This window comes from Balaenoptera ricei, chromosome 4 (genome assembly GCF_028023285.1).
Source record: "Balaenoptera ricei isolate mBalRic1 chromosome 4, mBalRic1.hap2, whole genome shotgun sequence".
Taxonomy (NCBI): domain Eukaryota; kingdom Metazoa; phylum Chordata; class Mammalia; order Artiodactyla; family Balaenopteridae; genus Balaenoptera; species Balaenoptera ricei.
The window spans coordinates 20,508,963-20,521,885 of record NC_082642.1 but is presented as its reverse complement, the minus strand read 5'-3'; the positions used below and the strand labels follow the sequence as shown (position 1 = coordinate 20,521,885).

Sequence of the window (12,923 nt, the reverse complement as noted above, 5' to 3'; positions counted from 1 at the left end):
TAGTCAGGATTCCAGATTCTCTTCAATAATTATATTTCAAAGCCTGAAATTAAATGAAAACTAGGGAGAATGAATAAGATCTTGGGACTTCCCTGGGGTCCAGTGGTTAAGACTCCATGCTCCCAAAGCAGGGGGCACGGGAAGATCCCACATGCCACATGGTGTGGCCAAAACAAAAAAAAATCTTTATGTACCCCCTTAGTATAAGATGGCTTTTGCATCAGTGGGATACAATATAATATTTAAAAAAATATATTTATTTATTTTATTTATTTTTATTTTTGGCTGTGTTGGGTCTTCGTTGCTGTGTGCGTGGGCTTTCTCTAGTTGCAGCGAGCGGGCTCCTCAATGCAGTGGCCTCTCTTGTTGCAGAGCATGGGCTCTAGGCGCGCGGGCTTCAATAGATGTGGCACGCGGGCTCAGTAGTTGCGGCCTGCAGGCTCTAGAGCGCAGGCTCAGCAGTGGTGGCGCATGGGCTTAGTTGCCCCGTGGCATGTGGGATCCTCCCAGACCAGGGCTCGAACCCGTGTCCCCTGCATTGGCAGGCAGATTCTTAACCACTGTACTGCCAGGGAATCCCTATACAATAAAATATTAATGGTGTTGAGAAATACCTGGAATATATCTGTTATAGACTAATCCACTGAGAGAAATTAACAAAGATGACACAGTTCAAATAACAGTTTAAAGTATACAGTTGGACTAGGATTAAATACATTAATTTATACCTAACAGGATGTTGACTAAAACTTTCCTCTTCATATATATATACATATATGTATACACACCCACACACACACATATATATAACAAAGTGATTCAGTTATATATATGTGTGTGTATGTATATGTATACACATATATATAACAGAACCACTTTGCTGTACACCAGAAACTAACAGAACATTCTAAATCAACTATACTTCAATTAAAAAAAAAAAATTTCCTCTTACCTCAGAATTAGAATCCAGGATCTCACAATGGGGGACAAAATATCCCAGTTTCAAAAGCCAATCATTTTGGTCCAAATATAAGAGGCCTTTTACTTTAACTATCACTAAGACCACTCCTCCTTCCGATTCCTTAAAATACTGGGGAGGGAAATAGGGTGTTCCAGTTATCTATTGCAGGTAACAAATCACTCCAAATCTTAGTGGCTTAAAACGACAACAATCATTTTATTATCTGTCATGTTTTCTATAGATCAGGAATTTGGAAAGGACTTGGCAGGGCAATCCTGACTCAGGGTCTCTTACATACTTAAAGTCAGATGGGTGGCTGGAGTTGGAACAGCAGGGGGCTGGAGCAGCTGGGGGCTTACCAGGAATTTCTCTCTCTTCAGGTGCTCTCAGGACCTCTCCATGTGGTTTCTCTACATGGGCTAGGTTGAGCTTCCTCACAGCATGGTGACTTCAGAGCAGTCAGATGCTTACTTGGTGGCTCAGAGCTCCAAGCACAAGTGTTGCAGCTAGGAAGGAATAGCTATATTTCCTTTTATGTCCTAGCCTCAGAAGTCATAATAGGTCACTTTTACCATACTCTATTGGTTGAAACAGTCACAAAAGCAGGGCTACTTTTAATGGGAGGGAATATAGACCCTACCTCTCTATTTAATAATGTCAAACTCACATTTTAAAAAACCAGACATGTAGTATGGGAGATACTAGACTAGTGACTCTCTTTGGAAAATGCAATCTGTCAACGGGATCATATTATCTATTGTGGGTCCTTGGTCTAAGAAGAATGTTGTGCTTTTTCCTAATGGGGAGGGGAGAGGGTTGTTCCTCCTTAAAGCCAACTGAGGGTGAAAGTTACCAGATCATTATTTACAACGATTGGGTGTGCTTTCTCATTCTCCAATTGGAAGTCTGCTTAGACAGCACATTTTAATTTGTTCTTTGCTTGCTCAAGGAAAGAGAAATAAAATTGGAGAGAAGGGGGCAGTGGTGAGTGGCCTATATACTCATTGGAGTGGTAAGGATATGTGACTTTCCTGGGGTCAAGTGAATACTTTTGGTGCCTAACCAAGAGAACTGCCCACCCGGCAAGAGGACCCAAACAGCAAAAACCTGTGGGCCATAGCCCCAGGGCAGGAGACTCTCCCACATCAGGGATTTGTGCACTTGGGAGGCTCTACAGAATTTACGTAAGACAGCCTGCATTTGGATGCCTGCAACCTAGAGAGTATCAATGGCCTATCAGAGTTAGCAAAGAAACAAAGACAATAATCAAAGAGAGAATTTCACCATGTATTAGAGTCAGGGTTCAACCTGAGACACAGAACCAAGAGGAGATTTATTACAAGGAATTAGCTAATGTAACTGTGGCGGCTGGATAAGGAAGTTTGTAGTCTGTAGGGCAGGTAGTCAGAAAGAAAAGATCAGGAGCATGTTGGAACCCATGAGCAAAGGCCAAAGCTTCTTGTCCACAGGTAGTAAGGAAAGGAAGGTCATGAGCAGGCTAGAACCCCAATGGCATGAATTGTTTGGAATCTCTGAACTCATGGAAAGCCTAATCCGTTTTTGGAAGGGCTTACTTGATTAGGTCAGGCCCACCCAGGATAGTCTTTCTTTTATTAACTTAAAGTCAACTGATTAGGGACTTCTATCACATCTGCAAAAACCTTCATAGCAGCACTTATATTAGTGTTTGATCAAATAACTAGGGAATGTAGTTCAGCCTAGCCAAGTTTATATATCAAAAAGCCATCACACAACAGCAGCCAGTGTATGAGATATGTGACATTTCCTTTTCCTTCCTCCCTGTGCCAATACACCAGGGGAGCTTGAGCCTAGAAAGAGAGATGGAGGAGGTGTCCCAGAGGTAGACCATACTGCCCTCCCAAGGACTCCAAAAGGAGGGAATGGGAGGAGTAAAACAACAGAATATGTCCTTCCCCTATTTGTGCTCCTGGGGCTACAAATCTGGCCTGCAGTGGGAAGGGGAAGGCTTTGAAAGGATATAAGACATAATTTTAACAATTTTAAGCAAGTGGGAAGTTATGGGATCTAACTGAGGTATCATTAAGATATTTGCTGACTAGCAAGGAAAAGAGATTTAACAGCAAATTTGGGTACAATGACTGGAGACAAAATTCCACTGAGTTGAGACAACTAAATAACAAAATGATGAGATTACAAAAATTAGAAGAACTACTGCAGATGTTAAACAAAGAAGAAAAAAATAAGTGGCTAGAGTGGTCAGGGAAGGCTTGTTTCTAAAAGGCAGGATTTGGACTGGGCCTTCTTAAAAGATGAGCAGTATTTAGAAAGTGGGAGCAGAGGGGAAGCTAGTGAGAATAAAAGCTTAGAGAAACATGTACATGTGGGAAGTCAGGACAGGGAGAACACTGGACTGATCAGAGCAAAGTGTGTTTGTTAAGGAGCTAAGTATCGATAGGGGCTAGACTAGGCAGGGTCTTGAGAGTTAGGCAGAGGAGTTGAGACCGATGACGTAGTTGGTAGGAAAGCTTGTAGGTTCTTGAATGGAAAGCTTGAGGGAAGTTTTTTTTTCTGTTTTGAATCTGTTAAAGGCATTAATGCGACAGTGGTATAATATAGTTGGATTTTAGGGGAGAAGGACTGGGATTCAAGAGGGCTAGTTAGGATGCTGTTGCAGTATTCTAGATGGGAATTCATAAAAACCTGATCCAGAATCACAAAGGTAAAATGGAATTGGAGGAGAAAGGAAAAATCTGAAAAATATTTCAAAGACAAAAACAGTAAGATTGATGACCAAATGGAGTGTGATGGCAGAAAGGATAATTGAGTATTCCTTCGTTTCTAGCTTGGGGAACTAAAAAGATGGTGGTATTTCAAACATAAATGAGGAATTTAGGGAAGGAAAATCTATTTGGGAGACCAAGACTGTTAGTTCAGTTTGTGATTATTGAAGCTAAAGTCATGATTTGAAGTGGAAATATCCTAATAAAAGTTGAAAAAAGAGAACATCCAGATTAGCCTGATAGCAATATGCATGAAGGACTGCAAGTGGGAGGTCCATGCTAGGAACTGAAGGGCTTGGAGGCACAGGTGGTGTTTTTTAAAATGACTCTTCCAACTGAAGGTGGTGTCATTTAGAAGAGAAAGGAGTAAATAGGAACAGTTGGTTTACCCAGATGGTGTTAAAGAACAAAATAGGATTTGATTTCTGGACCATGGTTTAAGATCCTAGAACTGGTGAGTTTTTGGCAAGGAACAGGGAATATGTCATGAAGACAAAAAAAAAGGTTTCCTTTTTAAAAATTTTTATGTTTTAGAGGAGAGGGGAGAAATCATTGGGAAGGAAATAGAAAATTGTTCTTGGGGAGAGGGGAAGAAGTAAAGAGAACTAAGTGAACAAATACAGGTCTCAAGGAAAGAATAACATTGTAGAAGACACCCAGTGTTTCAAAAGAGTTAATTATAGGTGAAAGGAAGCTGAATTTATTAATATTCATTGAGAGTTTACTATATGCCAGCACTATGGCAAATCCTTTATATGTCATGGATATCTTTCTATGTCAGTAAAGATCCGCATTGTCATTTTTAATGGCTGCATAGCATAGTATCGAGGGTCATTCTGGTACGCTACAATGAACTCTCCTATTCATACATTTTCCCCCCCTTTTTGTATGCTCTCATTTTCTCAATAACAGATGAACTTTTCTTTTTAGTTTGTAATTTAATTTTAAACAATTATCATGATTCAAAAAATATATTAAAAAGTATACAGTAAAAATGTTTCCTTCCATTCTTGTTTCCTGTCCCACCCCAATGATTATTAGCTTCCTTTGTCTCTTTCCATAATTCCTTTATGTTATACTTTTTATATTATATAAACAAATATAAATATGTACTCTTATTTTTTCTTTTTTAAAAAACATAAGGTAAAAAGCATCTTGTGATCATCTCTTTAGGGTAAAATCTTAGATGTGATATTGCTGAATTAAAGGGTAGTTTCAGTTAAAATCTTAAACATATTGCCCAGTTGCTCATCAGAAAAGCTGTATATAGCAACAATGCATGAATGTCATGAAATCCATTTTATTAATTTTTTAATTTCAGTGCATCCCATATATCTGAAAATGTATGGGAAGCCAGAATAAATGTTTTAAAAAATCACTATAATTTGTAATATAAGACTAGTTTGGGTATCATACAGAAGTGATTATACAAAAGAATTTGGACTTAATCATTTATAATTTATAATACAGACAAATGGACACAATGAGAAGGAAAGGTTTGATCTATGTTGTCATTTATTTTTCTGTGTTTATCTTATTGGATGCGTAGAGAGGGAGGAATGAACAAATGGAAAAATATCAGTAGTTTGTGATGTAAAGAAAATAGAGCTTAATGAGACAAAGAAAAATCAGAATGAGACATAGGGGCAGACTTAAGATGAGAGTGAAAAAAGGGTAGACAATTTCATTGGGCTTCATACATCTGATAAGGCATATTGCCAGATCATGTCTTCTTATTACTTTTTTAAAAAAACTCCTGTTACAACCTCTACTATCTATTATTGAATTGGTACATATGATTATAATAGAAATTAAAACTATATTTCAAGTGATGAATATGTACATTTGTCTTTTTTTTTCTTCTTAAATAGAACTGATTGCCTGAAGAAATGGATACTTCTCCCTCCAAAAAATATCCAGTTAAAAAACGGGTGAAAATACACCCAAACACGGTGATGGTGAAATATACTTCTCATTATCCTCAGCCTGGGGATGATGGATATGAAGAAATCAATGAAGACTATGGAAATTTTATGGAAGAAAATCCAAAGAAAGGCCTGCTGAGTGAAATGAAAAGAAAAGGAAGAACTTTCTTTGGAACCATGGATACTCAACATCCACCAACAGAAGACCCAATGACCAATGAGATTGGACAATTCCAAAGCTTTGCAGAAAAAAATATTTTTCAATCCAGAAAAATGTGGATAGTGCTGTTTGGATCTGCTTTGGCTCATGGATGTGTAGCTCTTATCACTAGGCTTGTTTCTGATCGTTCCAAAGTTCCATCTCTAGAACTGATTTTTATCCGTTCTGTTTTGCAGGTCTTATCTGTGTTAGTTGTGTGTTACTACCAGGAAGCCCCCTTTGGACCCAGTGGATACAGATTGCGACTCTTCTTTTATGGTGTATGCAATGTCATCTCTATCACCTGTGCTTATACATCATTTTCAATAGTTCCTCCCAGCAATGGGACCACTATGTGGAGAGCCACAACCACAGTCTTCAGTGCCATTTTGGCTTTTTTGCTTGTAGATGAGAAAATGGCTTACGTTGACACGGCTACAGTTGTTTGCAGCATCTTAGGTGTTTGTCTTGTCATGATCCCCAACATTGTTGATGAAGATAATTCTTTGTTAAATGCCTGGAAAGAAGCCTTTGGGTACACTATGACCGTGATGGCTGGACTGACCACTGCTCTTTCCATGATAGTATACAGATCCATTAAGGAGAAGATCAGCATGTGGACTGCACTGTTTACCTTTGGTTGGACTGGGACAGTCTGGGGAGTATCTACTATGTTTGTTCTTCAAGAACCCATCATCCCATTAGATGGAGAAACCTGGAGTTATCTCATTGCTATATGCATTTGTTCTACTGCAGCCTTCTTAGGAGTTTATTATGCCTTGGACAAATTCCATCCAGCTTTGGTCAGCACCGTGCAACATTTGGAGATTGTGGTAGCCATGGTGTTGCAGCTTCTAGTGTTACATATATTTCCTAGTGTCTATGATGTCTTTGGAGGGGTAATCATTATGATTAGTGTTTTTGTCCTTGCTGGCTATAAACTTTACTGGAGGAATTTAAGAAGGCAGGATTATCAGGAAATACTAGACTCTCCCATTAAATGAATACCTGATTATTATCTTGTTAATGTTCAGTTATTAGTAGGTACACTGACATTTTAATGTTCACCTGTAAATGTTGTGTTGTATAACTGACAGTGCTATATAATATATAATTAATATATGCAGATGTGGAAAACTTTATTCTAGTCTAATATATTAAAAACATATACTAAATTATGTGGAATATCATGAATCTGGTCTCTTTGCTGTTAATAATAACAGGCAATTTTTATTATAAAAATGATTATTTATTATAAATAATAAAAGAGTAGAGAATGTTAACTTTTATCACTAAAGAACATAAGACTTGAAGAAATGACTCCTTTCAGATGGAAATTCTGTGGTCCTGAAGTTCAAAAATTAGTAAAATGTTCATGCTCAATGTTCTATAAATGTTTAACAAAAATCCTTCAATATTCAAAAATCTATAAGGTGAAATGCTGAATACCAAGCCCTGTTTTGTCATCTATTTGCATTAGAAAACTAGAGGTGATTGGGCTTGGTAAAGTAGCTTGAGTGAGTTGAGGCAAGAAAGAGGGAACGAAGGAAGGGAGCTGGTTTTTCACTGGCAGTGGTGGTTGTCCTACCTGAGAAGAAGAAATTGGTCTCCCCCTTGCTAAGGCCACATTAGGCAATGCATAGTAAGTGGAGGTAGGGAAAAGACTGGATTCCTGCCAGCTCTACTTAGTCTATGCCATTTTGTGCCTTATGGTGGGAGATAGAATGCTGGGGGAGGGTCTACTCATCCTCAGTTATGCAGATCTCCTCCAAACCTGCCCTTGTTTATGTAGTAAGTATGTATGTGAGCTGCAGTAAAGGTACTCCTTAACCCTGAAAAAGACACTAACAGTAATCATAGTACAGCAGAAAACTGAAAACTTTGTGTCCTGAGATTCTTTTCAGAAGAGCTTAAAAGTCTGTAAAACCACATAGAGTAACAATAATTTGGGTCTAATTTGGGAAATTTTTACTAATTTAGCACAAACAAATGTTGATATGGTACTGCTTATTAAGCTATAGTTATTGAGCTATCTTAACCTCAGATATACCCATCTATAACTTTCCTCTGTGATGCTATGGCTCAGACCCTGCAAACTACATTTTTCCTATACTAGCTGGTGTCTCACTAGGTTCCACCAATAAAGGGCATTAGAGGGAGACTGTAAAACAGAGGGGATAAAGGACTTCCTCCTTCCTGTTTGCTTGCAGTTTCTGTCATTTTTACCCCCGCAATAAGCAAGAGCCCTTTGGTCCAGAAGCAGCAATTGATCTCAGCCTTAAGCTTCTTTTGGCACTCCTCCACCCCCTACCCAGCCTCATCATCTCCCTCTCAGTAGCAGCAGGACCAGCTGCACAGCATCCTCCCAGGGGTATAAGCTACAGGTCAGCAAGTCATTCCTCTGAGCTCCTGAGACCTGATGACCCAACCTTGATTCCTCTTTTTCACTACTCCTAGGGGTGGTAGCTGCTCTCTATAGTTATTATATCTGGGCTGCTTCAGTGTTCCCTTTTTGCTTTTCCAGTCCATCAACACCCAATACTATGTTCTCTGTTGTAATATCTTGTGATTTCTGTTCTCCTAATATGCCTTCAAACATACCCCAAAGGAACCCAGAGTCATTTGTAGGGTGTTTGTGCTTTTGGAAAACGTTAACATTCAGATTTTTCAGGAATTACTGGATCTCAATAGAAATTACCCAAACTGAAGCACAGAAACAAAAAGATTTGAAAAAAAAATGAACAGAGCCTGGAATGACCTGTACTAAGGAGTAAGAAGTCTAGTATAAGTGTAAGTGTAGTCACAGAAGAAGAGAGAGAATGGGGCATAAAAAAAGATTTGAAGAAATACTGGCCAAAAGTCTTCCAAATCTGGTAAAAAGATACAACAACCAGCAATCCACAGATCCAGGGAAATAAGTGAACCCCCAGCATCATAAATACAAAGAAAATCACACCTGGAAACATAGTGTAACTGTTGATAAACAAAGATAAGGAAACAAAATCTTAAAAGCAGCCAGAGGAAAGGATATATGACACACAGGAAAACAATGAGAAGAATTACAGCTGGCTTCTCATCAGAAAGAGTGGAGGCCAGAAAACAACAGAATGACAGTTTAAAGTGCTGTAAGAAAACCCTTTGATGGCTTCTCATTGCCTATAGGATAAAGTCTAAGGCCCTTAACCTGCATAACCCACTCTTGTTTACACTTTTAGTCATCTTCTGCTCTAGCAATATTCTACTATTGTGTAATACCTTTTTTTTTTTTTTTTAACACAGGCCCCTCTGTGTGGAAAGCCCCTCCCTTCTTTGCCTTACTTGCCTGACTAGCTTGACCACACACCTCCCCTCCCCCTGTGGCCTAATGTCCATATCTATTGCTGTATTTACTATACAAGTAAGTATCTGTTTAAATCTAATTCTCTGACATTGAATGGAGCTCCTTTAAGTTGAAGACTGATTTTTAGATCTCTGGTATCTATTGTACTGCTTACCACAGAGTGGACTCAATCAATTTTTGTTGAATTAATTCCCATAAAAGAGTAACAATACTCAGTATAGAAATTGAATTTAGTTACCAGGGTCCACTAATTTCTATACTTCACAGTCAACCTGTGATTAATTTCTTCTTACTGATTAGTAGATAGGTTTTTTTTTTTTTTTTTGTCCTAAATAGTCCTTACAGTGATGCTAAACCAGATCATTCTTTTTTTTTAATTTTATTTTTGGCTGCGTTGGGTCTTCGTTGTTGCGTGCAGGCTTTCTCTAGTTGCCGCGAGTGGGGGCTACTCTTCCTTGCGGTGTGTGGGCTTCTCATTGTGGTGGCTTCTCCTGTTGCAGAGCACAGGCTCCAGGCGTGTGGGCTTCAGTAGTTGTGGCACACGGGCTCAGTAGCTGTGGCTCGCAGGCTCTAGAGTGCAGGCTCAGTAGTTGTGGTGCGTGGGCTTAGTTGCTCCGCAGCATGTGGGATCTTCCTGGACCAGGGCTCGAACCTGTGTCCCATGCATTGGCAGGCAGATTCTTAACCACTGCGCCACCAGGGAAGTCCTAAGCATTTCTAACTATAAGCCCTCCATAGTTTCCTGGGAAAGGTCTTAAGACATGGAGGCTCATTTTTCCTTTCCTTGTCTTCCCAAATTCTTTCCTTTGGGATGAATGAAGTGAACTGCCTACATGTTTTTATCCTAGACAGATTAGCTACCCATATCTGAGGCCCCATTTCTAGTCCATAGGTCATAAGTTTTGACCTAAATGTTGTTGCCTGATCCTGGCTAGTCCCTAGTCCACTCATAACTAATTAGCAGGGTTGATTCCCGTTTTTGGTTTGAGTTCTGCTAAAAGAGAGGAAGAAGAAGCCAAGCGCATGTTTATATTTGGAAGTTGGGGAGACAGACTGTGTGAAAGGAGGTCTCTGGGACAACTCCCACCGCTTACGAACATGGACTCCATTCCTTCTAAGTACACCATACTGCAATATATGACTTTCTGTCTATCTACCCTTCCACCCAATGCTTTCCTCTCTCATTGCTGTTTCCTTATTTTTCTTCTTCAATTCCTTCTCTTATATCTTTTTAGTTTCTCTTTCTTTCTTTTTTTTTTTAAGAGTTCCTGGTAAGAATGGGTGATGAGGGAACTTTTAAAGGAAGATTAAAAGAAAAACACATATTTACAGAGAACTAAAATCCTTTTATGAAAAAGCTCTCTCCCTTACTTCTTCTATTGCTTAAATAGATGGCACACAGTAGTCAACAGATCTGGATCAAAATCTCACAAAGGGTCTGTTCAGATCATTGGCCCATTCAAAATACATATTCCCGTACAAAATGAAATCTAAACTTATGACTTCAGCATATTTTTTCTGGGTTTAATTTCCTCACTCAAGGCAATGATATAAGCTACCTGATGGCAAGGACTATTTTACCTGTTATATTTGTATTCACACTCCCTAATCCCATCACATGTAACTAGAATTGAATTGAGCCAGGTGCAGCTAACAGTTTGCCATGTGATTTTGGAGAAATAGTTTCAACCTCTGGACAATGGTTTATATAGCTTCAAAAATGAATGTAATAATATCTCAATCCATAAACTTTATAAAATGTATCAACAAATAAAACTATTGTATTAGACAGCTTGGGCTGCTATAACAAAATGCCACAGACTGTGGCTTAAACAACAATTTAATTTCTCACAGTTTTGGAGACTAGAAGTCCGACATCTGGGTGCCAGTATGGTTAGTTTCTCGTGAGAGCTCTCTTCCTTGTTTGCACGTGGCTGTCTTCTCACTGTGTCTTCTAGTTGTGAAGACAGAAAGCAACCTCTCTGCTGTCTCTTCTTACTGTCTCTTCTTATAAAGACACTAATCCTCCAGGATTAGGGCCCCACTCTTATCACCTCAGTTAACCTTAATTACCTTTCAAAGGCCCTATCTCCAAATACAGTCACATTGGGGGGTTAGGGCTTCAACGTATGAATTTTGAGAGGGAACACAATTCAGTCCACATCAGCCATGATAAAATATACACAGGTATTTAGACCCTCAGAATAAATCCAAAATTCACTTAACATTATTGACTTTAGATGCTAATTATGGGATATAGACAGAGTAGCTGCCCAGAATTTCGTGGTCCATTTGCCCCAGTCAACTTGAGGCCAGGAAGGGACCATGGGTGATTTGTGCTTGACCTTGTGATCCTATATATGGCAAGAGAACCACATTCCTCTATCAGGACCCAAACGAATAATTTTGAAGTTAAATACAGAAAAGCATAAACTCTTGGAATTAACAGTCAGGACCAGGATTTAAAATGGGAATGGAAGATGTATTAATGCTTTAAACAATATTTACTGACGAGCTACCATGTGCTAGGCACTGGGGAAGAACTGAATACTGACATGGTTTCTGACTTAATTGAGTTTACAATCAGGTAGGGGTATGGACAGGCCCTTTCAACAGCAGGATGGGGAAAATACCTGTGCACCCCAGCAGGCTTCCCTGAGAGGGCATCGCCTAAGCAGAGTCCCAGAGATGTCTGGGGAGGAACCAGGCAGGTGATGGGGAGCTGCAGCGCGGGTCTGAGGAGAACCAACTTTCTGACGGCTGGTGGCTGGGGCTGGGCCGCTAAGAATGGGCAGACCCGGCACCCAAGGTCACTCACTGTCCCCCCTCACAGCAAGCCTACCGCAGCCAAGACGGGAAGCTACCCACGCACCAGGGTACTTTGAAGGCCCTCAGACTCAGCTTATTTCGGTTTGCGGCTCAAATTAAGCATATGTCTTACATTTTTCTCTCAGGTCCCCATTTCCAGGCCTTTTTGTTTGTTTTTTCTTTTTCGCTCCCCGCCCCTAAGAACATTCCGCTGGCAAGACCTTCTGGTGCAGAAACCAGAAGGAAGCTCCCAGAGCAGTCGGGGCTGAACTCGAGAAGCAGTCATTTCTGCTGTAGAGTCTCCTGTGGCGCTGAGGAGGAAGGCCCAAAGTAATAAGCCAGAACAGCCGGGGAGACAAAAGCAACAAGACTCAGGGTCAAGCAGGGAGCTTCTTGCGTTCTCACTCCCTCTCCGCGAAGCCGCCTCAGCTCGCTCCACACCCAGCACAGCGCTTGATTGACAGGGGGCCCGCCCAATCCCAGCGCGGCGCAGACAGCTTTCGCGTCAGTGGAAGGGGAGACTGAGCCTATCAGATTGGGCAGGGAGGGGGTTTCCTGCCCGCGCGGATACGCCCACGGCCTCGCGACCAGTCGGTGCTGCAGCCCCGCCCTCCCGCCACGCGCGCCCCGCCCCTCTCTTCAGAGCTACGCGGCGGCTGAGCGGAGGCCTCGTGCCGTAACGGCCATCGCGGCGGCCGCGGCGGCATCCCGGTGCCCTCCTCAGGTGAGCTGGGGCCACCCGGGCTCGGCAGAAGGGAGGTGAGACGGTCGTGCCGGCAGGCAGACGCACAGAACAGTCTTTCCTTGCCCCGGGAATCCACACAGCCTGTTACTTGCCGCGGTGCTTCCTCTTCCCCGGCGAAGTTAGCCCCCGGGGCGCCGTCTGCCGGCCCGGAGCTGAGCCGGAGGGGGCGGGGAGGCCGCTCGG

At 41.1% G+C, this 12,923-nt stretch overlaps 2 protein-coding genes across 5 annotated transcripts in view; both read left to right on the top strand.

The window, feature by feature from the left end:
* SLC35G2 (solute carrier family 35 member G2) overlaps positions 1-6,974 on the top strand; it is a 31,503-nt gene extending 24,529 nt beyond the window's left edge. For both annotated transcript variants that reach the window (XM_059921917.1, XM_059921918.1), the window contains exon 2: positions 5,595-6,974. In XM_059921917.1, the coding sequence (XP_059777900.1) occupies positions 5,613-6,851 (1,239 nt within the window). In that variant the 5' untranslated portion in view covers positions 5,595-5,612 and the 3' untranslated portion in view covers positions 6,852-6,974. The remainder of the gene's footprint in view (positions 1-5,594) is intronic.
* Positions 6,975-12,629: 5,655 nt separating this feature from the next.
* The window catches only part of NCK1 (NCK adaptor protein 1), an 84,490-nt gene continuing 84,196 nt past the window's right edge, over positions 12,630-12,923 (top strand). The window contains exon 1 of one of the 3 annotated variants that reach the window (XM_059920262.1): positions 12,630-12,719. The gene's annotated coding sequence lies outside the window, so the exon portion shown is untranslated. Of the gene's footprint in view, positions 12,755-12,923 lie in introns of all 3 variants that reach the window. The other 2 variants (XM_059920264.1, XM_059920263.1) reach the window with 2 other exon arrangements.